The sequence below is a fragment of the Ammodytes marinus genome (assembly GCF_949987685.1).
Source record: "Ammodytes marinus genome assembly, chromosome: 18".
Taxonomy (NCBI): Eukaryota; Metazoa; Chordata; class Actinopteri; order Uranoscopiformes; family Ammodytidae; genus Ammodytes; species Ammodytes marinus.
This window is the reverse complement of record NC_137222.1, coordinates 7,095,593-7,123,201: the sequence shown is the minus strand read 5'-3', so window position 1 is coordinate 7,123,201 and position 27,609 is coordinate 7,095,593. Positions and strand designations below refer to the sequence as shown.

Sequence of the window (27,609 nt, the reverse complement as noted above, 5' to 3'; positions counted from 1 at the left end):
AAGGAACATACTAGTTTTACAATATTATTAAAATAATTTATTTAGAAAGAACTGAAAACCACGCCTTTACGGGATGACGTTGTACCACGTGACCCGGCTGTCAAATATGGCCCCCTCCTTCTGGGTGTGAGTGCGGAGACAGCTGACAAAGGGAAGAAATCTGTCAAAAAAGGACGACACCGACTCATATCACAGCGCACCTTCGTCCGGAAAACACTGCACATATGTGGTACGTACACTTGTTTTTGTAAACGTTGATTGTTTACCCATTCAACCATCAAGTGTGCTCTCTGTATGCCGTGAAGCTAAACTCAGTGGAGTCAGCTGTATTTCGCCGTTAGCTCGATGCTCTCCGAGGTTGCAGCATCCTTGGCTCGCAGAGTGGGGGACGCGTTTCTTCTCACTTTCTGGTGAGCTGGCCCCCCGGACTGACCTTCATTTAACAGGCATGTAACATATGACTGGAGAATTACTCCCCTTTCAGATGTGGGTGGCCCCCCAAGTGTTGACACAACCTCGACAGCTGATTGAGCCTCAGTAGAATGCTGAAGAAGTCCGTCCAACCCCCAATTGGAACAAAAGGTTCCAGCTAATGGGGAAAGAGCTTGTATTTGTGCCAGGGATCTCATTCATTTGCTTAAGATAGATCTCTGACTGACTAGGTGAATGTTCAGTGTAGCCATAGTTCATGATGGAACGCAGATAAAGCTTGATCAAGGTTCACGGTCAGGATAATAAGACGATGACTCATGAACCCAGTCAAACAACCGCTGGATTCAGTAAGAAGGAAATCAAAGTATTTACATTCATTATTCATTCATTGTTATATTCATTATATTTCTACAGTTTGGGCTATTTATTGGTTGTACATTTAAGTTGAATAACTTGATTCATTATTTTATGTTTGCTTTATTTAGATAATATGTTGATGGTATTTATTTAGCTATTTATTATTGGTGTTTAGCATATATAGTTTTGCGTAACTAGTGTTTTGTTTTGTTGTTTACTGGGTTAAGCCGTGGGCACCTGAGGTTAGATAGGCAGGTATATGGGCCTATATATGGTGCAAGAAAGGCACAATGAGGCATGATATTAGTTGTTCTTTTGTTTGCTTGTTTGGTATAACAAATGCAGACACCCTGCTCGGACATTACTTTTTTTTTTTGCCTTTGTATACCACGTTTCTATGGTGCTTAAGTGGTCCTTTGGATTTGATTCTGATTTTTGACTTGGGCTGCTCCACTCGCTGATTTAAAAATGTTCCTTTCTTTTCCTTAGACATCTTCAGCAAGTGAAAAATGCCTGGCGAACGATGAGATGTCACAGAGAGAGGAAATGACAGAAGAAGGTCCTCATCGTTGCAGACCATCTGTTCAGACCGTCTCTCCTCCACCACCCACCATGAAAGCCGTCACCCCTTCAGCCATGATGCAGATCAATCCAGCGCTGGTGGAATCCTCTGTGGTTCTTGCCGTGGTGCTCTGCGTCCACATGGCCCTCTGGAACCAGCACTCCTGGTGCAGCATCGCCCTCTTCATCCAGGCCTTCTACGTTCAACACAAATGGGACCGTCTGCTGAAGTCGGGGGGCGCTGTGTTCCAGTTCCGCCCCTCGTCCAACAGCGGCATCGTCCCGGCCTCCATGGTGATGCCTCTGCTGGGCATGGTGCTGAGGGAGAAGTGCCTGGCCTCGGGGAACGTCTACTTCGAGCGCTTCTGCATGGTGGTGACCATCACGGGCATGATGCTAGCTCTGTTCCTCTCCCTGATCGCGCTGGGCGTCACCAGACCCGTGCCCACCAACACCTGTGTGATCGCGGGCATGGCCGGCAGCGCCATCCTCTACACCACCAAACAGACCATGACGGTGTCCGAGGTCATCGAGGTCCTGGAGGTGTTGTTGATCTTCGTCTATCTCAGCCTGATCGTTCTCTACTTGCTGCCGCGCTGCTTCACTCCCGGGGAGGCCCTCCTCATCGTAGGGGGGATCAGCTTCATCGTCAACCAGCTGATCAAGCGCTCCCTGAACCTGGCGGAGGTCAAAGGTGACCCTATCAACTACTTCCTGCCCGTCATAGTGGTGGGCTCCCTCTTGCTGGGCGTTTTCTTTGCCTTGCTCTTCTGCTTCATGGAGTCAGAGACCTGGGTGTCGTCGCTGTTCTTCCACATGATGTCAGCGGTTCTAGCTCTGGGGATCCTCATGCCGTGGCTCTCTCTGTTTATAGGCCGCCACCCCATCATGTGGCTGCTGGACTTTGTGACTTTAAACGACACGAGACTCGGCCTTCTGGCGTACTGGGCGTTTCTGGGTGTCGTGGCAACTCTTGTCGTGTTGCACCAGAACCACCAGCGCCAGTCGGGGTCCAAGAAGCACCAGGCATCCACGGTTGTCAGGAAGTACTTCCACCTGATAGTGGTGGCTACGTACGTTCCGGGGCTGATCTACGACAGGCAGCTGCTCCACGTGGCATCCGTGGGTTGCCTGGCGGTGTTCTTGTTCTTAGAGTACGTGCGTTACTTTAGGATCAGGCCAGTGGGTCAGCTACTCCGGCAGGTACTCACCTTGTTCTTAGATGAGCGGGACTCTGGGCCACTTATCCTGACCCACATCTACCTGTTAGTGGGCATGTCTCTGCCCATATGGCTGTTCCCCGGGCCGTGCTCCCCTAAAGGGATACTCCCCGGTGTGGGCGGCCTGGTGCCTTACGCTGGTGTGTTGGCAGTGGGGGTGGGTGACACTGTGGCGTCAGTGTTTGGCAGCACCATGGGGGAGATCCGTTGGCCCGGCACTAAGAAAACCATGGAGGGGACGGCAACCTCCGTGTTCGCCCAGATCATCGCCGTGGCAATGTTTCTCATCTTTGACGGCAGCATCAATCTGAACTCCACTTACTCGTGGATCGTCGGCTCCATCACTCTGGTGGCCATGCTGGAAGCCTACACCTCCCAAATAGACAACCTCCTACTCCCACTCTACCTCTTCATCCTGCTGCTGCTCTGACCGGACAGATGGCACAAACAATAGCAGATGGTGAATTTGGGGAGGGGTGAAATTGTGTAAGAAATGTGAACAAATATGAAAGTATAAGTAATAAAAGTCTCTCTAGGAATCAGTGGACTTGAACAATAAGGGGAGTCCTTATCCTTAGCACAAGAAAAAGGAATAATTTAAATCTGACGGCTTCATCAAGCCGAGTAAACAAATCAATGTGTCACTAAAGAAAGAAAGAAAACATCTGCTCCTTACTTTATATGGCAGCAGACGTGATGACAGCATGACATCTGAGTCTGCCGTCTTCAGAATACAAGTCATGTTGGTATCAGTTGCTCTCGGAAATGAGACGATTGTTTTCAAAATAAGTAACAGAGGAGTTTAGTTAAGAGTTGCTAAATGTTCTTTGAACCGTGTCTGTAATGACAGCGGCTCCTCCTCCTGAAATATGCAACAGGATATAGTTTAGCAAAGTTTGAAAAAAAGTAAACACTTTCTGGATGGTACAGGCGCTGCTAAATGGCACATTTTGATCACAAGGTTGTCCTATCTCGTCCCAAATGGATACATGCCTTTGTATTGCCTTTGAAGAACATTATTTAAAATTAGCTTATTGAAAGTCTTTTTATTAATCAAACGTCTTTGTTATTAAGTTATTTTGCCTCCCCGATGGCAATACGAAGTATTTACTGCTGAAAATGTTTGCCTTAAGAAGTATATTTTCTATCACACATGACTTACTATTGTAGATGAAAGCATGACAGCCCTTCTCAACTCTTATTTAGAAGGGCCGATTTATACTTCAATAATGGCAGAAACCGACAATGCTCTTGCATGACACTAATGTGAAATCCAGTACTGCAACCAGTACAGAGGTATGCTACGGTATAGTTTTTGTTTGGTAAATTGTCTTGCTTAATATTTCTGAGGTTTAATGGGACCTCTTTATCAACTTTTCTTTGTGATACTGAGCCTTTAAGTTGGAAAGTTTTGGAGTCTGTAGAAATGCTTTGGGCCAAAACGGTGAACATATTTTTCCTTTTTTAAGCAACAATAAATCCATATTATTGAATATTTGCTTATAATAGAAATATTCTAAAAATGTCATCAGGTTTCATTTCATCATCTTTACTTGAGGATGCTTCGGTTTTATAACCTGAAACTCGTTTTCAGCATGATTTAATCAACAGCCTTTGGTTCAAACTTAATGATATGTAAAACTTATTTGGTGTTTTTTTACGTTGTAACACTTTATAGCATGATCCAACAAGTATGTTATGTTTGCAAACATCCTTACATTTTTTTAAATGTAATATTGCATGTTGAGTGCATCAGAGAAGAATGATAAAATTGATATGCCTCGTATTTTTGGTCTGTTTTATACTCATTTGGTGACTGAGAAGCAGGACGTGTGTGATTGGCTGAGTGATTTGCACTTTGGCAAACATTGACAAATCATTCATACATACATTTTAGTTGTTTTTTCATTTAAGTTGAATCCTAAAATGAACATTCTTGAAAAATAGAAATGCTTATTGTTGTCTGTAAAAAAAAAATGTAATATGAATCTGATGTCACATTTTGACACAAATATGAATAAATGCAAGATTAATGCTGGTTAGTGAGTATGTTGCTCAAAGAAGTACGCAATTATAAATATCAGCTATATAGAAGAGTGTCCATGAAACGTTGGTCAAAAGGTTAAAAACAATTTTTTTATTCAAATTCAAAAAGTTTTCTGGTCTATTAAAAAATCTAATTTAAAAATATTGATACATTCATTAGATATGTCAGTTAGTCACCATTAATCCAGTATTGAAGTTGCTGTTGAAGGAATTCTGGATCAGGCTTCATGTGGCTCAGAGAAACAGATGGTGTTATATTGGATACAAAACATAGTTATAATAACAGTTCATACATGTTGGTTCTTCCCCAGGGGAAAAATTATCTTGTGTATTTCCAAGGCCTGCAGCACCAAACACCCCCAAAAAATCCTTCATTTGGTGTAGAGTTGTGGGAAGGGGAGCTCCTCCGTGGGCTGCAACCTTCAAGAAACCAAAGAGGTGGAAACATGACAGATGGGTTAAACCTTGAGTTTTGTTGAGGTTATTAAAAAAAAATATTTTTTAAAGTTTTAGATTTTTGGGGGGCATTTATATATAAGTCAGTTTGACAAGTCATCTCCACGTTTGCTACTTTTACTGTTATAATACATATAATTGGCATTTTATTTTTATATTCCCACAATGGCAATTTGTGGCCCCTGTTCAGCACACGTGACATTAGTCTTGCTCTATTGTTCATATCCTCCTCTACTTTTCATAATGAAAGATTGGCTATAGGAGTATCACTTTAATGTCTCAGGATAGTGATTGATCTCCCTATGAGCTGATTGTGACACCCATCAGCTGAAGACAAGTGATTCCAATGTAAAATTGGAATAAACATCACAAAGCCAAATCCAACTCTAATGCACTCTCACCAGTTGTCGGGGCTCCAGCGGGTGTCCTGGGACTCCATTATATGGAAGGTGTAGACATGGCGGGAGTCTTCAGAGGTGTTCTCTGCACTGCGATGCACCACCTCCCCGTGGATCAGCACTACACCACCTAACACATACAGCAGTGGATTGATTGGTTTGAAATCTGCAGCGGCTGACTAACTCTCAGAGCTTTTTTTTGGTGCTACAAAGCACTAATGCTGCTTTTGTTATGAATTAAACAAATTGATCATTATATAATCAAAATGAGATGCCTGTCAAGGACTTTGTTTTCAAATGGCTTCTTTAATCTGACCAACTGTCAGAAACCCTACAACACGCAACTTCAGATTTATGAAAGCAAGCAAATTCGTACTTATTTATGGTTTGGCATTTTTGCTGAATAAGTTCTACCGACATTTAATTGATTTTCAAAATTGCTGTGGATACATTTTTTGTTGGTTACTTTAAGGAGTAATTTCTTCTTTTGGAAATATGTTTTCTTCCTTTTATGCAGACTTACATGAAAAGATTAATACTACACATGTCTATACAGAACATATAGTATGACAGCTTAGCACAAAGACTGGCAACAGCTGAACAAAATCCACCTACCAGCACCTCCAAAGTTCACAATCTAACATGTTTTATCTTGATTGTTTAATTTGTACAAAACCAAAGTGTTAAGATGACCATGTGTGTTATAAAGGGGGGATTTTTTAATGGGACAATTTCTTGACATAGTCCCAACACTCTTGAATATTTAAGTGAAAGAGCATATTTAGGAAAAAAAGAGCAAACTATTTCTTTAAATGACTCATTGCTTCAGTACATGAGGTACTTTATTGAAATGGGCGCAGACTCTCTGAATGCATATCCAATGCCTGTGCTTCTACACGTTCGCTGGTAGCATACTGTATATCCCCAATACAGCTTTAGTCAGACCCTGCTTGAAAACACTAATACCTCAATCACATGTCTGTTGTCCAAACAGGTGAATTACCTTTTTTAACAGGTGCAGGGATAAACTTCTTGTCATCGTAGGCCTGCTCTCGACCAGTGAAGTCAGTCAAGGGATAGGTGCCCTTTGGGGTACGCACCATACGCCGAGAAATGCCACCTGGGAAATAGGTGTGGGATGTAACTTAATGCAAAACTATGTGCAATGTGCAAAACAATATTATTTGACGGAACAAATCATACAGTTTGATGGAGACAAGATAGTAATCCGAAGATGATTGTTGTAAACAGTGTTTTGATGAAACAGTGCAAGGTTAGCTATACGTTGACCTTACTATTCTGTGTACCAGGGATAAACCACAGACAGCCATTGTTTTCAGTGGCATCTTCCAGGGCGATCCACACCCCCATGACTCTGCCCAGGGGCTCCGTATACAGGAAGGTGGCGTCTTGATGTGGTGTCACTAAGAAACAGACAAAACTGCTACCAGGATATTTCATGGACATTTTAAAGTTAATGCATGAGGCATTTGAACATATTTCTGTATTTGTATTTTATTTTATTTTATTACCTTCCCCACCAATCCCTGGTTGCTGCAGGAGAGAGAAAGATTACTGATATATTATCCCAAACTACCAATATACACTATAATGATTTACATACATGGATAGACTTTGAGGCTTTACCTTAAAAATGAACATGCTTTGCAGTATCACAGGACTCACAAGACCCAGCTTCTTCGCTACGCCCTAAGAGAGCAATGTATAATTTGAGAGTTGGTTATTCTGTGCCTCAGTATGTTGTTTTTATAAATTATTCAACAGCTCACTCACCTGCATTTTGGGTGAATGTGTAAGCTTTTTGTACAGTGGTTCGTAGGCATGTAGCGCTGAAAGACAAAATCATGGGAATTTAGTTATGGACTTCATGAAAAGGCCTTTTTGTTTGTGACATCAGGGGGATGATATTAGTTAAATCTTACCGTGTCCAACTTTGTTTAGGGAGCGCTGTTTTGGTACAGTGAAGTCCCCTGCAGGAGGAGAAATGCTTTACCCAGCAATTCTTTTTGGCACATAATAATAAATAATGCACATGCTGGACGGAAATCGCTCACCTTTGTCGTCAAAAACTCCTTTCTCAAAGAAAAAGCGGATCTTATCTCCACTGGTTATGAAATAGTCAGCGTTTCCCTGCAGGGTCAAAAGGTTCACAGTCAAATCACCTGATCCAGTGGGGAATGATTTGAGACTGACTCAGACTAGACTGTTGACACAAGAGTTTGCTATTGGCCAGAGAGGAAGGACATTTAGGGTTGAGGTAAACACTGTAAGGGGATGAATGTACCCAAGGACCTGATTATGACGGGGAAACACACAGACTTTCTTCAGTTAAAGGAGGAGTAAGCGATATTGTTGAACGCTTGTTGTCAAAATCACTTTTTGTCAAAATTAGTGAATAATATCTCCTCACGATCCACTGCCTGTGGATCATAAAAAGGTATGTAAACAAAGTGGTATGTAAACAAAGGTGGCCCACCATTGCTAGCAACGGGCACCTGTAAAGGCTCTGTGTTTTAACACTGGGTTTTTTTTCAGCACGCACATAGTACGGACAGGTAGCTAATCTTATGGAGATATTCACTGAATTTGACAAAAAGTAATTTTGACAACAACCTTTCTCTAGAAACAATGGCTGACTCCACCTTTAATAGACATAGGTGGGAACCTTACCTGCATCTTTAAGCGAAATATGATGGGAAGCATGTAAAAAGGAATATGGTGGGATAAATGCATGAGTCACTGACTGCTGACATTGTTTAAGACTCATTCATCATCTCAGAGTGTTATGTAATGAGGCTGAACTATGTAGGAGCAGCCTGCTGTCACATCATGATCTTGGTCACCTGTGTTTTGAGCTGCTCGTCATGATAGGTGGAGAAGGTTGTGCGGCAGTGAGCGGGGACGTCCATCTCTTCCACTATCTCTGACATCCTCTGCCTCAGCTGGTCACACTCCTGAGGGCTCAGCAGCCCATCCAGAACCACATAGCCATCCTCCATGTACTGTCAAGAGGGAGGGGAAAGGGCTCACCTTGGGTTTGAACATTTTACTCTGTGTAAATCATGTAGTTTAAGATTAGGAGCTGGGACAAGGTCTTTTATGTAGCCTATGTTTCCACAATCCACTTTTACACAAAGAGTCCAACCATATAGTAAAAGGATATTTTATTATTAATTGGTTACTTAACCATTTAGTATGTTTCCACTCATTATTATTATGAAGCATTTTTAGCATATGTTTTTGAATTATATATAGTCTTGCAGACTCTATCTTAAATGCAATAGTGACTTGCTTGTATGAGGTTCTTGATTTTAATATTAATGTCCTCCTAGTTATGTCACTGCTTATGTTCACACTAAGAGGAGAGACAAGAGACTAAAATAGTGAATATCTTCAGTGTCTCAGTTCAAAATGCACTCTTGAAGGCAGATTTTCTGTTTGTTTACCCAGCGAGAATAATTGAGCATTTTTGTCGTGCAGAAGACCACCTTTGATCGACCACTTGTGGCTGCAGCATGTTATGTAATTATGAGGCTTCGATGTGTACTTCAGCACACGTAGCCTGCTGCTGTCACATATCAACTCCATTATAAACGATAGCTTGCAGGAATATGCTAGGCTACAGTAGACGGAGAAACAGTAAAGAGTGTTGCAGTCCTCACGACGTAATATAGTCACATTGACGGTAGCCTATTGTGTTTCAGCGTTTGCAAAAAAAAAAATAAAAAAAATAAGTTGAAGTTGAAGTTTCCTATAAAGTGCAGGATATTAGGCCTATAACCGTTTACAATAGGCAGCTCAATGTACAGTCGTGTTTTAGTTGAATGCACAGTAATTCTCACCTTCTGTACATCCCGATCTGTCATAAAATCCATGGTGCTCTGTTGATCGAAGAGCTCCAGCTCAAGAGACAGAGACGGTGTGTATCATCCGGGTTACACTGTAACACTCAATATGCAGGCACTGATTTCCGACCATGTGACACATGTCCAAATCCAAATGCATTAGTGTAACATTAACCGAATGGGACAGTAGTAATAGGATTTTGGACCTTTAACTCTTTCGCTGCAGCAAAGAGGCCTGTAATCTATACTCAGTGCTGTAGTAGCCCCGCATGGCCGCTAGATGTCATTCGTGTCGTTTCCTGTAGACATACATGAACTACAGCGCCCTCCGGTGGCCACAAGTATAGATTTAAAGTACTTGTACTTTACTTGAGTCGTCCTATTTCAATTTCATGCGTCTTTACAGTGCGTTCCAAATAATTATGCATATTATATTTTTATCAGAATTTCCCAAATAGTCGATGCAAATGACAGTCAGTATAATTTTCAAGTCATCAACCGTTAGAGTATGATTCAAATTTTATTGAACAAACCTCCCAATGATAACGGTATTTTTTTCAAAAATAAAAAACTCAAAATGCACTGTTCCAAATTATTATGCACAACAGAGTTTCAAAAGATTGTATAAGTTGTAAAGAAATAAAAATGGTCATTTGTTGAATTTGCAGAATGTGAAGGTCATATTTAGTGAAATTAAAAGCTATTTCAATCAAAAAACATCTTAACAGGCCAAGTTACATGTTAACATAAGACCCCTTCTTTGATATCACCTTCACAATTCTTGCATCCATTGAACTTGTGAGTTTTTGGAGAGTTTCTGCTTGAGTATCTTTGCAGGATGCCAGAATAGCCTCCCATAGCTGCTGTTTTGATATGAACTGCCTCCCAACCTCATAGAATATATGTTTTGCTTGAGGATGCTCCAAAGGTTCTCAATAGGGTTGAGGTCAGGGGAAGATGGGGTCACACCATGAGGTTCTCTCCTTTTATGCCCATAGCAGCCAATGACACAGAGGTATTCTTTGCAGTCATGCATGAAGATGATTTTACTACGGAAGGCACTGTCCTTCTTTTTGTACCACGGAAGAAAGTGGTCAGTCAGAAAATAAACATAGTTTGCCGAGGTCGTTTTCACACCGTCAGGGACCCTGAAGGTGCCGACCAGCTCTCTCCCCATGATTCCAGCCCAAAACATTACTCCGCCACCTCCTTGCTGACGTCGAAGCCTTGTTGGGACATTGTGGCCATTCACCAACCATCCACTACTCCATCCATCCAACCATCCAGGGTTGCACGGCACTCATCAGTAAACAAGACTGTTTGAAAATTAGTCTTCATGTATATCTGAGCCCAGTGCAACCTTTTCTGCTTGTGAGCATTGTTTAGGGGTGGCCGAATAATAGGTTTATGCACAACTGCAAACCTCTGAAGGATCCTATACCTTGAGGTTCGCGGGACTCCAGAGGTACCCGCGGCTTCAAATACCAGTCTGCTGCTCTGTAACGGCATTTTAGCAGCTGCTCTCCTAATCCGATGAATTTGTCTGGCAGAAACCTTATTCATTATGCCTTTATTTGCACCAACCCGTCTGTGCTCTGAATCAGCCACAAATCTCTTCACAGTACGATGATCACGCTTTAGTTTCCGTGAAATATCTAATGTTGTCATACCTTATCCAAGGTATTGCACTATTTGACGCTTTTCGGCAGCTGAGAGATCCTTTTTCTTTCCCATATTGTTTGAAACATGTGGCCTTCTTAATAATGTGGAACGTCCTTCTTAAGTAGTTTTTACTTTGATTGGGCCCACGCAGCAAACTAATTATCACAGGTGTATGAGATTAATTTCATTGATCCAAGGCATCCTGAGACACAATATCATACATGAGTTTATTTGAAAAACAAAAAATGTAAAGTTTATGACACTTCAATCCAATTTGCATAATAATTTGGAACACGGTGTATACTTCCACTCTACTACACTTTAGAGACAAATGTTGTAGTTTTCGCTCTTTTTTATCACTTTAAAAGATAAATTATGATACACTGATAGGCCTATTTAGAATATAATACAGTATATAAAATAGTTCTATGACCAACCATGACCAACTACAACAGTAATACAGTTTTCTCGCCCACAGGACCTCCCCCCTCCCCCTCCCAATTCATTATGAGTACTTTTGATGCATTACCTAAAACAATTCCAATACTACTTACGTTTACATAACATTTTCAATACAAAGTTTACTTGTTATAGAGTACTCTTTAGCATTGGTTAATTACCTACTACTTCCTCCACCACTGCCTAGATGAAACAAATGCTGGTAAGTGTAAATAACATGCTAATTTCTATATTGTTACTACAATGCTGATACAGAAAAAAAGAAAGAAAAAAAATGTGTCTGACCATCAGGGACCACCATTACTGGTGATATACATGAGATATACTCAGTGTAGTTATTGTACACTGAGTATATATTCATTTTCCTTATAAGACAAGCACAATTATCAGCAAACCATCCATCAGATGACAAATTAACACTTGTTGCAACAGTAGTTTAGTGTTAAGTGTTTATTTTATTATCACGTGTCAGAATGGTACAAAAGTAGGGTCTGAACTCTGAACATTAGGAAATCAAAGTTCAGTTGTCCATTGTTACAGACGTCCCGCTTAAAAAGCCAGAGTTCAGTCCACTTGGCAACAATTCATTAATAAAGGCCTTGTCACGTGTGATACAGACGGTGCTGACAAGTTTGTCCATCCAGCTTACAGTTTATATTCAACAGTGATTGCTGTTAAGGGGGTTATGTGGGTGTGGCTTTCCGTATGGCTGTAAAGTTAGGCATCAACAAACTCATGCTGCTGATTGAAATGGATGTGAACACCCCCCCCCCCCCCCCCTGAAAAAAAGATAACCAACAAACTGCTTTCATATATCCCCGATCTACAGGCATCAGAATACAGAGATTGATTAATCCTTCATAGTAAATACGATAAAAATGGCATACATTAGGTAGAGATTAGATGTCAACGCAATGCAATCATGGCAGTTGTTTTGAATATTTTTGGATTCATGTGAAATGGTATGTGACTGTCCAGAAATGTACACGTTTCATATTACAGGAGGATCTGTACTGTTGCACACACACAATGCCCACACTGGAGGGTGGGCTCTCCTTCATTTACAGTATGTTAGATTGTCAGGAGTTGTTTCTGTTCAGATGTGAAATCCGGTGTTGTGATTTTGGGAAGATGGCCGGAGTGTCCATCATTCTGCCTCAAACAAACTACACTAATTAAGGCTTACATACACATGGAAACAGAAGATTGTTTTCCATATTCCGTACGAAAAACATTCATGAGACACTTGGCAAAAAGTTCAAAGCTAAATGGTTTTGGCGTTTTTGTACATAATGAAAAGAAAAACAACTTTTGAAAACACTCATTGGAGTTATTTAATGTGTTTGGATTAGAATAGGACGCTTCCGATATGTTACTAATTAAAGTGCTAGCATGAGAGAAGTCACGTAGTCACGCAAACTTCCTCCTTTAGGTGGTCCACACTCAGACCTTCACCGACCCTGACGCGCAGGAAAGGGAGTGGGGCTGCCTGCTGCTGCTCAAATGTGCTCCTCTTGTGACTCAAAGGGAAGTGACAAAGCATAAGTGGAAATGAATCCAAATGTAAGCAGGAAAAAGTGAGAGCCAGAAGCATTTGGCTGACTACAGATGTGTCATGATGCTGACGTAGAATAACCATGATAGAGCTGACATGGAGAAAGGCCAGACATATAAATAGAACAATATGTACGTGGCAAATCTAGCTAATTCAAAGGTGTGGATGACATCCCAGTGATGCCCTGAGAAAGATCTACGAGGAGATTTTAAGGGTAATATAGATAAGATGGAGGTCAGAACTTTTTTGGACCTTTTTTGGATGAAAAAAGTATATTTAGATGCAATATTCCAACCTGTAAGCACATGACCACCAAATCACACTTCACAAGATAACTGACAGGCATCATCTTAATGTCCTAATTTGACACTCGATGCTGCAGTGCAGGAGGGGGGATTTTTAGAGTCAGCAGCACCGACAGCTGCACTGCACCACTACAATACGCCATGATGAAACAATATCAAATTTACCTTGGAGTGACGCAAAAGTTCTCCAACAACTTGTCCATATATGGCCAGCTAGTGCACATTAGGATATATTCTTCTGCTGTTTTAAAGTGCTAGTACCGTAATAACTTGCCTGCTTGTATTAAGATGTTGTTGTCCAACAGGTCCCTATGTGGTTTCTCATTCTTTGAACCACAAACAATGAAACCAGAGCAAACATATCAAGGTGGACATACATATAACTTAAAACTTTTTTTTGTATTTGATAATGTTATAGACGCTGGAAAAGCTAAGATTTCCTTTGAATAACTGCCTCTCCCTGGTGTAATGTGTTCCTATTTTGCTCACATTTTGTCTGTGACCTTTGCTTCCAGCTTTGAAACCTGTTGCTAGTCAACACATTCAAGACTGAGGCTCTTCTTTCAGAGCAGGACTGCGTAGGGGAGAACTTTTACTAATGACCCCTTCAAGGGCATTTGGATTAAGCCTCAGTGAAACAAAATTCACTGTGAACAAAGGTGCAATTGTCCTATTACAGTAAGACTTCCCTTAAATATCGTAAAAAAAGAAAGAAAGAAAGAGAGGCTATTATCAAAAAGAAACAGCTGGTAACAATAAGACCACATACCATGCAACTGATATGTATGAAACAAAGACGTTATAGCATTTTTCAGCTATACATTTTACAACACATGAACAAAAAAAGAACACAATGTTTGTGATCATTAACAGGGGCACGCAGCTTGTAAAAGGTAAGGCCATATTAGCAATGAGATGCCTGGCTGGAGTAAACATAGCAGGGTAACTCCAAATTATGCTATTAAATCCAAAGTCTTAACAAGAAAAGTGTTTCAAGCAGACAAAGCATGCTGCACCAATTTGGAACCATGGATGTGGAAATCACATATTCTGCATACTCCTCTGTGAATAAATGTTTCCCTTGTGTAGGTTTCCTTTGCTCTGTAATTTCCTGTTGGGCCTCATTTTGCTCTCGAACGGATAAACAAAGCAAATGTCCACTTTTCCCTAGAGTAAACTGAGAGTGATAAACAAGAAGGGCTAGCATACAAACAGCTATGCACTTGAGTCAACAACACTTTTGACTGGCAGAACCTGGCAGATAGGTAAGACTTGTCCTGTGCCACAGAGGTAAAAATCCTCTTAAGGTCTCATAATTCAAAATCATAATGAGCAAATCAAAAGGTACCTTGATTTTTCCTTGTTTTATTGGTCATGTGTCTATGTCATCTACTGGTTGAATGATTTGTGTTGTGCAAGTTTGCATATGTTTAAAGACATATGTTTAAAGTTTTCTGAATGTTTGTGACCCTGTAACGTCACTACGGGGACAGCCAACTTCATGTCAGCAAGCGCACGCCTTGTGTAATTACAATCTAGTCTATAAAACCTTCAATTGGACAAAGGTCACTTGAGACCTTTGACGGCAGGTATATGTTTCATGAGAAACTTCAAATAACAAGTACAAACCAACAAATCAATGTTTGTGAAGAATATGGGGCATTCAGTCACTCACTTGATTTTGATCACGTCACTTGAATGTTGAATCACAATCACAATACAACAACCTTTTTCCCCCAGGCCAAAGCTTGATACCAACGTGTGGTAACATTTTGAAAGTACCAAATTATGTATCAAAATAAATGATTGACCCTGGTTCAAAAGCCCCATCACAATCGATCTCACATACCTTATTTGGACACACCAGTAATGTGAGTGATGTGAGTCATGCAAAATAAGGTAAAGCCCGTTTTCACATGCCTCAACACACAGTGTTTAGTGAGGCGAAATAAACAGTCCAAGAAGAATGGAGCATTTCTCCACCACAGCTCACTCACACACAGCTAAGGAATCCCCTGACACACAGGCCAACGTTATAAATTAACAACTGCAGGGTACTTAGACATTGTACTGTAGATTTAGTTCCCCATTTTGTCTCAGTTAATTATTTGACAGCTTTCCTGTAAAATGTCATTTCACCAGTCCTTTGAGTTAAGGCCTAAGCTGTGAGTTCAGCTGTTCATCTTTGTCATTTTATTCACATAAAAAGATGCCTCAAAGCAACAAAGAGTGAAGAAATAACAGAGCCAAACATGTCTCAACAAACTAACATCTACCAGTATTCTGCACCATAACCACACATTTAACCTGGACATTTTAAAAAGTTAAATGTTGAGTCTCAAGGCCAGAGGAAGATCAGGCAAACACTGCTTTGAGCATGTTTAATTGGTGCATGTCCTATCATCAGCAGCGAAGGGATAGTGGGCACATTTAGCTCACTGGCAAGGCTCAATCGTGCCAACAGTTCCGTTTGTTTTTGCTCTCTCTAATGAACAGGTTTGCTTCAGCAAAGTCCTGCTGTGGCATGCATATTTGGCATCACCCGCTTGCATATTTGCAGCTTTATATTCAGGATTCTATTACAAAAAAAAGGCTCATTACTGAACAACCGTTTGCCACCGGGCTTGGTTATGTGATTTTTTCCCCTTGGCGACAATGAAACAAGTGATTTCCAAAGAGATATCCTTGGATGTGTTGAACTTTGACATTTGTGTTTTATAGGTTTTTTCAAGGGGAAGCCCCAAGCACCAACTAAACAACAAGATACCTCTTTTTGTGAGCCCAACACCCACACACATTTCTTACAAGATTTGCTTGTGTAATTTTCTCCAATCAAAGATCTCTCCACTGCAGCTCTTCACACAGGAGGTTTTTGGCTCAAGCTATCTCCTTATCGGCCCTCCAGAGCTGCTCTTTGACCTCTGTGGGCAGCGTGTTGAACAGGTCCTCCTCCACCACCAGGCCGCTCCTCTTCAACAGGCGACACTCACCCAGCTCCACGGGGAGACACTCCAGTCTGTTCCCTCTCAGCTCCAGCTGGGTCAGGCCGGTCAGCTCCCCGAAGCGCGACGGCAGCGTCTGCAGGCAGTTGTTGCCCAGATTCAAAGTACGAAGCTTCTTGCACTTGAACAGCTCCGGGGGCAAAGTCTCGATCTGAAAGTGTGGAGAGGACAAAAGGCAGAAGAATGATGGGTGTGTGAGTCGACAGTGATCGTTAAAGGCTGACTCAGAAATGCTGTCAAGACTTTAACCTGTACATTTTTTTATTTGCGTGTTTTTCTTTTCTTTTATTCATCTGATTTTTGTCTTAAATGCAATCTCAATATTTTCTTATGTCTACATTTCTAATGTATTTTTATGCCCCCTGTTGAGCTCTGTGAATTGCCTTGAGTCTGACTCATGTTGTATAAATAAACTTTCCTTGCCTTGCAGGTATAAAGTCATATCGTAATTAGGACACTTAAAATAGGAAACACAAAATAAAAATGTGTCAATGAATCATTTAAAACCATTGTGTCCGCTTGAAGCCAATATGTGCTACTGTTCCTGCAACTGCTTCTTAAGAGGGGGAAACAAATCTCTATTCATTGATGTCCACATAAATCACTTCTACAATAAACAATTGAAAACAGTATTAGTATTATGCATCTCATTTGAATTGTAAATGTGCTGCTAAGGGTCTAAAGAGGATCTAGGAAAACACGAGAGACATCAGAAAGGTCCCTTTCATTAGAGCTATTTTTGGCTGCAAACAGACCTGCTGGAACCTATTTTCAGTGTGCAACCAACTACACAAACAAACACAGTAAAACGGCAGTTATAGTAGCCTTATGTGAAAAAAACATAATGAGTGAAAAAAAAGAGCGTGCCATTTTCTCATTCCTCAACAGTGAACAGAATGAAATTCCTGCAGTGTGAATCAAATAAACAGCATTTTAGGGTTAGGATTGAAATTATCTATTTTACTAAGCCAGCCATGATTGTAATGGGGCAAACACAGCCCTAAAAATATGAAAGGTAATATTTTCAAGTAAAGTTAACAACATCCTTAATATAGCACATTAGTTTGGTTTGAAATTGATAAGTATTCCTCAGGAAGGCCACAGGAGACGGGAACCATTTTTATCAGCAATTTTTTTCTTTATAAATGGAAGAGGCTAGTTTACACTGTTTAAAGTGCAAGAAGTAAACCATGCAGAAAGAACCATAACCCTGGTCCAAGAGAATAAAATACCAATAGGCCTAATAGTATAAATGTGAAACCCTAACCGTCCAGGAAAGAAAAAAAGCAAACAAACAAACAAAATGGACTTGGCAGTAACCATAGTAACCTGTGCTTCATTCTACACAGAGGGGCTTGTATCCAACACAGTTAGCTTAAACGGACTGCTGTCTGCAACTGTATCAAGCTTTCTTTTAGTTCAGTCTTTGGAAACCAGATAAGAAGACAGGTAAGATGATGTCAGTGCTGTCAACCTTTCTGAACTCAAGTTGAAGTTTTACCTAGATTGACCTAAGAAACAAACAGCAAAGTATCTGTTGACAATACAGCTGCAAAACGATGTCAATGTGTTCATCTCTAAAGCCATAATTCCCAACTGTCTATGAACATCTCAGCATGTATAAGCGTTGACCTTTGTAAATTCCTTATCTGCCTTCTGAAATAATCTTATTCAGGCATTACAGAAAGATAAAGGGGTGGTTTTAAGAAGCTATGAAATAAGACAAGCTTTCCCTTTAAATAAAAAAAAATCAGACTAGGGACAATTTAAGGGAACTTTTGCCTCTTACCCTGTTTGCCGTCACAGCGAAGTACTGCAGGTTATTGAGGAAGCCGACATCAGCGTGGATGCTGGTCAGATTGTTGTGACTCAGGTCTAAGAAGCGCAGCTTGCGGCAGAAGAAGAGCTGGCTGGGGATCTTCTCGATCTTGTTCCTGTTGAGATACAGCCTCTCCATGTTGGTGAGGGTTCCGATCTGTATGGGGATGTAGGCGATCTGGTTGTACCACAGCTTCAGGCACACCAGCCTGTGCAGGTGCTGGAAGCTGATGATCTCCTCTATGGTCTTCAGATTGTTGTCCTTCAGGTCGATCTCCTGCAGGTTGTGCAAACTAAAGATGGAGTGTGGAATGCGTTCCAGATCGCAGCGAGCAAGCTCCAGGTCTGTGAGGTTGACCATCTTCTTCAGGCTGTTGAGCACCATCAGCTTGGTGCCCTCGTTATTAATGGAGAGCTTCTGGAGGTGCACACCCACGTCGGTCACCACCTGCGGCAGCTTGGTCAGGTTGCTCTTCAGTCTCAGCACTTTGAGCCTTTTGAGCTCCCGTAGTCCATCGATGACGATGAAGCGATTGTTGGCAGCGCTCAGGTTCCCGGTGAGGTGCAGCTCACAGAGGTTCTTCAGACTGTAGATCCACAGTGGGATCTCCTTGATATCTGTGAACTTGATGTGAAGAGATTTCAGGTTCTCTCTCAGGAAGGCGAGAGCGGGAGCCTCAATTTTAGCTGGTGTATGGTAGAGCCACATCTCCCTGAGGTTGGAGAGCTGGGCGATGATTGGTGGAATAGTAACGTCTGGGATGAGCTCCAGTTTGAGAACTTCCAACTCAACCAAATCAAAGACTGTGTCTGGGATCCCGCTGAGCATGAACAGATGCAGCTCCAGCTTCTCCTGGGAGTTCTTGGTGATGCGCTGCCGAAGCTTGTCCAGCGTCCACTCGTTGTTCAGGTTGAGCTGCCTCAGCTTGTTCTCACTCACCTCCGACAGAAACACAGCAAAGCGCTTGGAGTACAGGGGGTCATATTGATCTATCATGTGCAGCATGAAGGCAAAGTCGTTCTTCAAGTCGGGAATGTCGCTATAGCTGCTCTCCTCGCGGATGGATTCAAAGGAGTATCGTTTGAGGGAGCGGGTGAGCATCCAACAAAGAGTGTACATGCAGATGAAACCGTAAATCCCCACCAAGCTGATGTAAAAACAGGCCAAAATCTTGAAAAGAGTTGCCAACGGGTGAGCACAATAGAACGTGCTGTACCCCGTTAGTTTCTGCATGTTCACCGAGCACACTACACTGAACCGTATGTAGCGCACGTAGTAGGCTGTGTAGCTAATTATCAGTATAAACTTGATCACCTTGATGATGGTCTGACGTATGTAAAGACGGTACACTATGTCACCTTCTTCTACATGGATCCTGAACTTCTTCACCTTCTCAAAAAGAGCCTTGGCCTGCTCCCCTTCTTTTTTATCTAAAACTCCAGTTTCGGAGCGATCTACGATTCCCTGTTCTATTCTGGACTTTGTTCGTTGCAGCATGGGCACGCTAGCCTCCACGTCCTCGCTCACAAGCGATGCCTTCTTGTCCATCGAGCCGTTCTGTTTTCCCAAAGGCTTGGGGTCGCTCTCCTCCACCACGGTCTCAGACAAAGCCCTCGTTGTCCATGGGGAATCAAAGCACTTTAGAAGAATGGAGACAAAATGCTCCAGTTTGGAGCTTGTGCGGGGGAACTTGAACCAGAAGTTGCTGCAGGCCAGGAAGATAAGGGTGTGGAGCAGCACCAGATAGGGGAAATATTTGGCAAACCAGTGCAGTTTGTTCTCGTAGCACACAGCGTCGACATAGTTGTACTGATGACGGTCGAGGTCATACTGTATGCCTTTGGGTTCCGGTGCATAGGTGGCGTTTATGTTCGGGAAGGGCATGGTCTCGCAGGACTTGTTGACCACCCACTTGCAAGGCAGGCAGATCATCTTGTCCTGCGTGACCTGTAGAGTGCCACCAAACACCGCAATCATCAGCATGACCACAGAGATGTAGTCGGTGAATACGTCCCACCATGGCTTCAGGATACGGTACGCCGGCTGGGTGTCAGCAAAGTACCGGAGCTCTGTGATGGGAATCATGATGGTTTATCTTAAAAAGACAAGAGAAAAGAGGGAATTAGTTGGTAGTATGTGAAGTTTAAGACACATTGGACTGTATTTTTGAGACCATAGAGAAACAATTAGACGATTAGGAGGGGTGAAAAAAATTTAAATTCGCGATTCCTATCTTCTGCGTTTTTTTATATGTATTTCGCTGCCGCCAAGCATTACAAGCTTCACATAAAAAAATACATATAATGATAAGACATGGACTTTAATTTGCCATAATTTTCCACAACGCCTCTTAGCACACATTGGACAGGACTAGTTCCTGAAATCGTCTTTTGAACTGAATCGAGAAATCGATTTTGAATTCAATTTCCCAGAGCCCAAAGTGACATCTTCAAATAAATGATTTTGCTCGACCATCACTCCGACTATATGTAACCGGTGTATAAGTTATATTTCACCAATAATCCTTTTATGCCTTTAATTTATTTATTTTTCCTTTACACACTTCTGTATAAATGTATATTTGTTTTGAGAGCTTTTATTTTGATACCTTGGGATGTGTGATTCTGTTGTAAACCGCGAGGTCACTTTCTGGTTATTTCGCGCTATCCTCTTCAGTCGGCAATATGCCATGATGAAGAGAGAGTAGTTCATGTGTGATGCACATCTTTAATGGCCGGCCGTGCTGGTTTATGTTGTTTGAACACAGAGAGAAAAATAAAGACTCCCTCGGCTGGCAAGAAAGCAGTTGTCCCGACTCACGTTCCTTACACAACGCAGAATTAGCCGAAGCAGCAGCAGGCCGGCTACATATATACAATTTTTTAGCAGATCAGAACAGCAACTATTTAAAGTACTTGCTTGAAATATCACTCAAGCTATTAACTGCTTATGAAAATAATTGTACTGATGATAAACTAATTGACAACCTATTCCCAAGGACATCCCCAGCCTCTTTGTGTTGAGAGCAACGAATGCAAGAAAACAATTCCCGAGGGATCTAAACAAGTTCAAATGTCAATAATGGTCATCATGCATGCAGCCCAGTCAGCATGTTTAAGGTCAAGTGTGGGGTTACCAAACTAGTAGCACACAAAGAGCAGCAGTCATTATATAAATAAAAAAAATACAAAGATGAATGACTGCTTCTTATTACCTGATATGCTGTATCAAATGGGTTGTCTTCATTAGAGTACACAGAATGAATGATCAGATTGAGTGGAGATTCTAAAATGAATTTACTTGATCTTGACAGGACAACTCCACTGGCAAAATGGAAGTGAAACCAAGTGAGTTCGAAGCTGCTGACCCAGTATATCAAGTAAACCACAATACTTTAACACACTCCCAGGCGCCCATATACACTACTTCTTTAGGCAGCATTGTGAGTAACGCAAGAAATACAGCAATCTAAGCAGTTTTCTCTCATTCAACTTCTCACAAAGCTTAAGGTTAATCCAAGACTAAGGTGTAACATGGAATGAAAGTTTGATGTGGATGAACCCAATCTTGTAGTTAATATCCAAATATCATGATCTTTATACGTTTGCTACCTTTGTAATAGAAAATTGCATCTCCCTGTCTGCTTGACTTATCCCCTACTTACAGGAAAAGGATGAAGGAGAAGAGCTGGCCAAGTGATCACAGCAAACAGGCCTTGTTTTATCCAGTTCAAACCAGAATGGCTGTGAAGTCACTGTGGGCCTCCTTTGTGAGATTGCTGCTTTAATTCTACTCAGAAAATAAACAGCGCATAACAATGGGACACACGGTGACCCCAACAGCTGCAAAAACACCTCTTAATGTCTGAAGTCCCTTAATATTAAAAGATAACACTAAATCTTTGACACCAATGAAATTCCCATTCCACTGTGTGACAACAGATTAATTATTCACCCATCCGAAACCACAACCCTACATTCAATTAGTTCTTAGGCGGAAATAATTCTTTACCAACAGACAAAACTGTTTACAGTTTTCTGTCACCAAAGTAAGACGGAAGAGAAACTTGAAGCAATACATGGGTTCCCCCTCAATTAAACTCTACATAAGGCCTGTCACATGGCAACTGCACTGATAAGGTCATGTAAACACATAAAAATAATCATGTAGCATTTCTTAAAATAAAAGTTTCAAACTCTTGAAGAGCTTCACTCTAGCATGCAGTTCCAGATCCAGTAAACACACAGCACATAATAACATTCAGATATCTTTAGTTTAAAAGAACATCCAAGATTAGTTTTTACATAAGCCTAAATTTCCACTCACAGTGGTACAGTTCGGTTTGGTACACTACAGCACGCAATTATTTGTGTTTCCACTATCAAAAGTTGGGAAAGGTAGGTCCCAAATTACCGTACCGTACCTATTCTGGTCAGCCTTTCGTTGGGGTACCAAGCGGTCCCAAGAGGGTGGAGCTACACACTATGCAGTTCGTTGATTGGTCAACCGAATCCTAATTCTCGTGCAACAGGGGTATTAAAAGGACAAACACAGGCTGTGTTCCAACCCATTACGTCCCTGTATTTAGTGTATGACACAAAAAGATTTAGGATGTCCCAATACATGTGGTCAAATGCAGTATGCTGAAAAATAGCCAATTGTATGCATACTGCATGCAAACTACGTACGTACTATGTAGTATTGTAAAAAGAAAGACTATGCGATTTGGAACGAAGGGACAATACCCACCATTTGTTATCTCCTCGGTAAGTGTGGAGAGAGAACATAAACTGCTGGACGTCTTCCATTGTGGCTATTTGTCTACTTTGTCACTTTCTTCCTCTTCATTGAATGTATTTGCTAGCTACACTGTGTCACACTGCTACGATGTCACAATAACTGCACAATATGTCTTACATACCTGCCGCGGGTATCGCTGTCCGGCATTTACCAAGTAAGAGTACAGTCGGCAGTGGAAATGCAGGCCAGATTTAGGGTTAGGTTAGGTTCCATAACAAACCGTACCATACCAAATCGAACTGTACCGTTCAGTGGAAACTAGGCTACAGTCCTGGAAAATAAACAACATTCTGCAAGAGGCTTATAAAGACATCACACAGCCAGTCTTCTCCAAACCACATTTCAACCACAGACTTCTCCTTTGAACAACGAAAAGCTATCTGATCACTTTCACCACCAGAGAAGTATATCTGAAATATTTCCGGTGAAAATTCTAACTGGAATAACAAAATTAGAGGGCCTAGACTGGAATATAAAGCAACTTGACTATTGATTTCCTTCCTTTAGCCTTAGCCCAGTAACATTTCTCCCACATTTGTTCCCTTAACAAAGCTGCTTTTGTGTTGGCAGTCTTTGTCCACGAGCCTCTGACACATGGGCTGAAAGAGCTGCAGGTGAACCTGGCTGCCAACATATTACAGAGCCAACTAGAATTTCTCTCAAGGACAACAGTGTCTCTCAACTGAAGCTATAGTCAAATAGAAAAAAGAGAGTAAAGAATTGTGTTTGATATAGTCTCTTTGTCTCGTTTATACATATACAGTATGTCCCTCTGTAAAGAATGATAAATAATTTTTTATTCAAAAAATTAATTTTAGATATGACCACAGGCTAACTTTACATCTCAAAGGTAAATGGTCTAGGTTCTTAATCTAGCAGCTATAGCTTAGGCCCTTATATGCAGAGTCTGCCTTTTCTCTTCATGAGCAAGTGGGTTTCCTTTGGGTCTGAAAACATGCAGGAAGTTTTAAAAATGCTTGTTAAGGTTGAGTGTTTTTTAGCCATGCAAGCGCCATGGCTGTAGGTTAGGGTTGGGCGATGTGTATCAAACTGCACATTGGCGATGTCCACAGTGAAACATGGTGATGAACAACGACGTCGTGTGGGGCTGGGTGGGGTTCTGTGTTTCAGACTTGCTATCTCAATGCATTTAAACACTTGTGCATCTATATACAAGGAGATATGTCTGTGAATAATGGCAATAAGTAAACAATTAGCCTACTTTTTGGGGAAAAGAAAAAAAAGGCTGTATCATATTAGCAACAAATGTCCGTCACTGTCAAGAACTCACTGAAACAATCTGTCCCTCGTTTTTGATTGGACAAAGTTCCAGCTAATCCTATATTTAAAGTGCACCCGTATTGCGAGATTTACGGTAAATGCACAGAAACGTATCAGGATGAGCCGAAAGTCACAGTTCGAGGGTCATCTGTTCTCATTTTTCAACAGAGAAGTGTCACTGAAAGGAATTCTAACCTGGATTAATCTAATCAGTGCATCCCCAATAGAAAACTCAAAAGAATGTGGTCTATTCTAAATATACATTTACATAAATAATTTGGGAGCTGAGGTGACTATATAATACTGATTTGTATGTATCCATCTATTGCTGAGTAAAGCTAAAGCCCATAGTGGTTTGGTGTATTTTTGGAGGTGAGGAGGTTTAAAGCATAATATTTGTATACAATTCATAATCACGTTCTTAGCAGCTGATAAGGGGATCACAGACACACAGAGAACCCCAACAATGCACAACATGCTTCCTGTTCCTCACAAACAGAATCTTTTTTGTTTGAGTTATCACAGCTTCGGCTATTAACCCCTCTGCTCAAACCTGGCAATGGTCAAAAGATGGAGAAGACAGGGCAGTATTTTCTCAGTAACCAGGCCGAACTTATTCTGGCTAAAACAAAAAAAACTACTTTTCTTATCTAATACTAACCATCTAAGAATCTTGAGGCTGATGATATCATTTGACTTACTGTATATGACTAGTATTTTAGCCAATATTGAACAGCCAGATGTCCCCTTTGCCATAAAGGACTACAATTATATTTTACACACAGACTGTTGTTTATTGTAACAATAAACATCACTTATGGTCCTCTGAAAAAGTTAGATGATCTACTTCAGTTGTTTATTAATTTGGTATGTCATTATTATTATTTTTTCCAGGTAATTTAATACAAAACTAAAAAGACAGTAATAATAATATTAAATCCCTTTAATGCAATGTGACCTTTACGGACCATTCTGATCTGCATGGCATTAATAGGAGGTCTTCGAAAAATATTACATTTTTTGATAGATTAAATTGCAACGATTCATAAAATCATACTCCCCTTGTCATAGCATTTTTGGGGGGAGATTAATTTAAGACATTTCATTACCAATTAAGGTCTTATTGTTTGAGATTCATTTTTAGATGAATGCTGTTAAGACCTATTTATCAGTTTGAATACTGCTTACATGTTTATTACATAGACACTGTGTCCTTTGGTATCACTCAAGTCTGCAATGGGCCTATTTGTGTCATAATGCATGCAAGCAACGTGAGGCTTTCCTCCTTAAGAGGAATAATTCAACAATTTGCCAGAAAAACACTCCAATAGAAACACTGCGGATAACACAACAGTGATTTTTATGATGAACCTATTGTTTGATAAATGGATCTCAATCTATGCCGAAATTCAAATCCATTACTTGCTATCATTGTTTTATCAGGAATAGTGTGTCATAAAATAGAATAACGTTACCCTGCTGGCCTTCAGGTGTGGATGAAACGTTACTGATATGATACATAATATTTAATAACCTCTTCGTCTAGGATTACGAGTATGTCCGTCTGTCTGTCTGTCTGATGAAATAACATGTAATGTAAACCAGCGAGAGACATTTCTCATGTCTCATACCGATGCCTGGTTAGCGAACTGCGGCAGTGAACTGACGCGCTCTGAGTCTTTATATGTCCATGGAACAACCCAGCTTGCTACCTACACGTTAGAAAATAAAATGTTAGAAATAAAAACCCACCTGTTTTATTAAAGATGGTGTCTCTCGCCTCCTCGGCACACGGGTGACACATTTCTCAAACGTTTTTCTCGGCAGCGGTGGCTGGTGAGGCACCGGGCCGGAGTCCCGTACGACAGTGACGGAGGAGGAAAACCAAAACCCGCACGAAGGCGCGGGCCGAGTGGGCTCGTCGGATCGTGAACACAAGTGCAGCTGACACAAGCCTGGCGGAAGAGCTACACACAGGCGCTATCAAAATAAAGGCACGGCGAGGTGTACGTGGCAAGGTGTCGCACAAAACACATCCCTAATAATTTGAATAATTGGTCTGATAGAGACTCGTGCTTACCTGTTACTTTGATCTTAGAATATTTTACTGGAGTGCAGGGTCGGAGGTTCGATTCCCCGCCTACCCGCCACATGTCGAAGTGTCCCTGGGCAAGACACTGAACCCCAAATTGCTCCCGATGGTTCAGAAAGCAGCTACTGCCATCGGTGTTTGAATGTGTGTATAAAAATGTGTTAAGATATGTAAAAGCGCTTTGGAAGCGCATCGTGAAGCGCCTTGTGACCCTGGTCTGTGAAGGGCGCTCTATAAATAAAGCTTAGCCTACTTACTTACTTACTTACTTACTTACTTACTTACTTACTTACTGTTTATCAAATTACATTTTCTTTATATAGGACTATGTTATTAAATTTGTGTATAAAGAAAGTACATTTTATTCTGGCCTTGGTTTGTCATAACAGTGATACATGTTAGTTTTATGCTGACATCCCTGTTTGTTTAGGTTGTAATGATATACTGTAGTTTTCAAGCAGTAAGGGAGGAGTACCACACATACACTGCACATGGACTCACCACAGGCCACATGTGTCAGCACTGAGACATCTCAAACTGAAGCTCCCCCTAAACTAGTTCCACACCACCACATTTCCAAGCAGGTGTAAGAAACATTTATGCTGACTTTCATTCAAATCAGCTGAATAATCATGTGGCAGCCCTATGTCTTAGCCAAAAAGGACAGCAAGCAAAAAATGTTTTGTTAAAAATACATAATCTGTTCCTACTTCTCTTTTTCTTTCTGAAGCATTGGCAAACAATGAGGTGATGATCCGTGTCTGTGGATAGCATATAATAATAATAATACATTTTATTTGTAAAGCACTTTTCATAAAGAATCACAAAGTGCATATCACACTCGGCCACACTGGGTTTCCCACAAGTATTTTGGAGAGTGGAAGAAAGACTCTGGGAGGTGATGATAACAAAGTCTTTATGTCACCCTCTGGTGGCTCTGTTCAAAAACGTTACTTCTCCACACTAAGATGTTTATTACTAAACCAACATTTTAAATGGATTTGGTCTTTGACTATAACATTGCACCATGTTCATTGATGAAAGTAAACTACTGTAACTTTTTTTTATTGCATCCACACACACTGATTAGGAATAGTCAGACAAGTGAGATATGTGACAATTATCTGTAGGCTATTACTACAGTTGCATTGCATATTACCAATAAACAACTGACCTAAAATAGCTTTAATCAAGAAACCATGCATATGGCCTGGTGATATAAACATATGATCAAGTCTGTAAATATCCTCATTAGCACATTTTTGGGTGGAAAATACAATACAAATACTCACGTAAAT

The 27,609-nt window shown here is 41.0% G+C and overlaps 3 protein-coding genes across 3 annotated transcripts; 1 reads left to right on the top strand and 2 right to left on the bottom strand.

The window, feature by feature from the left end:
* The first annotated feature begins 114 nt into the window (after nt 1-114).
* dolk (dolichol kinase) lies at nt 115-4,091 on the top strand. Its single transcript, XM_080046525.1, has 2 exons — nt 115-229; nt 1,279-4,091. Exon 2 carries the CDS (start codon nt 1,318-1,320, stop codon nt 2,998-3,000), a length of 1,683 nt encoding a protein of 560 aa, XP_079902651.1. The 5' UTR covers nt 115-229; nt 1,279-1,317; the 3' UTR covers nt 3,001-4,091.
* A 644-nt stretch (nt 4,092-4,735) lies between these two features.
* On the bottom strand, nt 4,736-9,451 carry phyhd1 (phytanoyl-CoA dioxygenase domain containing 1). The gene is made up of 11 exons (XM_080046363.1): nt 9,334-9,451; nt 8,335-8,493; nt 7,546-7,621; nt 7,414-7,461; nt 7,265-7,320; nt 7,118-7,180; nt 7,003-7,024; nt 6,766-6,894; nt 6,474-6,590; nt 5,474-5,600; nt 4,736-5,036 (listed from the first exon to the last, which is right to left on the bottom strand). Exons 1-11 carry the CDS (start codon nt 9,364-9,366, stop codon nt 4,988-4,990), a joined length of 879 nt encoding a protein of 292 aa, XP_079902489.1. The 5' UTR covers nt 9,367-9,451; the 3' UTR covers nt 4,736-4,987.
* A 2,815-nt stretch (nt 9,452-12,266) lies between these two features.
* Nucleotides 12,267-26,085, bottom strand: lrrc8aa (leucine rich repeat containing 8 VRAC subunit Aa). The gene is made up of 3 exons (XM_080046939.1): nt 25,972-26,085; nt 18,109-20,233; nt 12,267-16,470 (listed from the first exon to the last, which is right to left on the bottom strand). The coding sequence occupies exons 2-3, from the start codon at nt 20,221-20,223 to the stop codon at nt 16,195-16,197; spliced, it is 2,391 nt and encodes a 796-aa protein (XP_079903065.1). The 5' UTR covers nt 20,224-20,233; nt 25,972-26,085; the 3' UTR covers nt 12,267-16,194.
* Between the last annotated feature and the right edge of the window lie 1,524 nt (nt 26,086-27,609).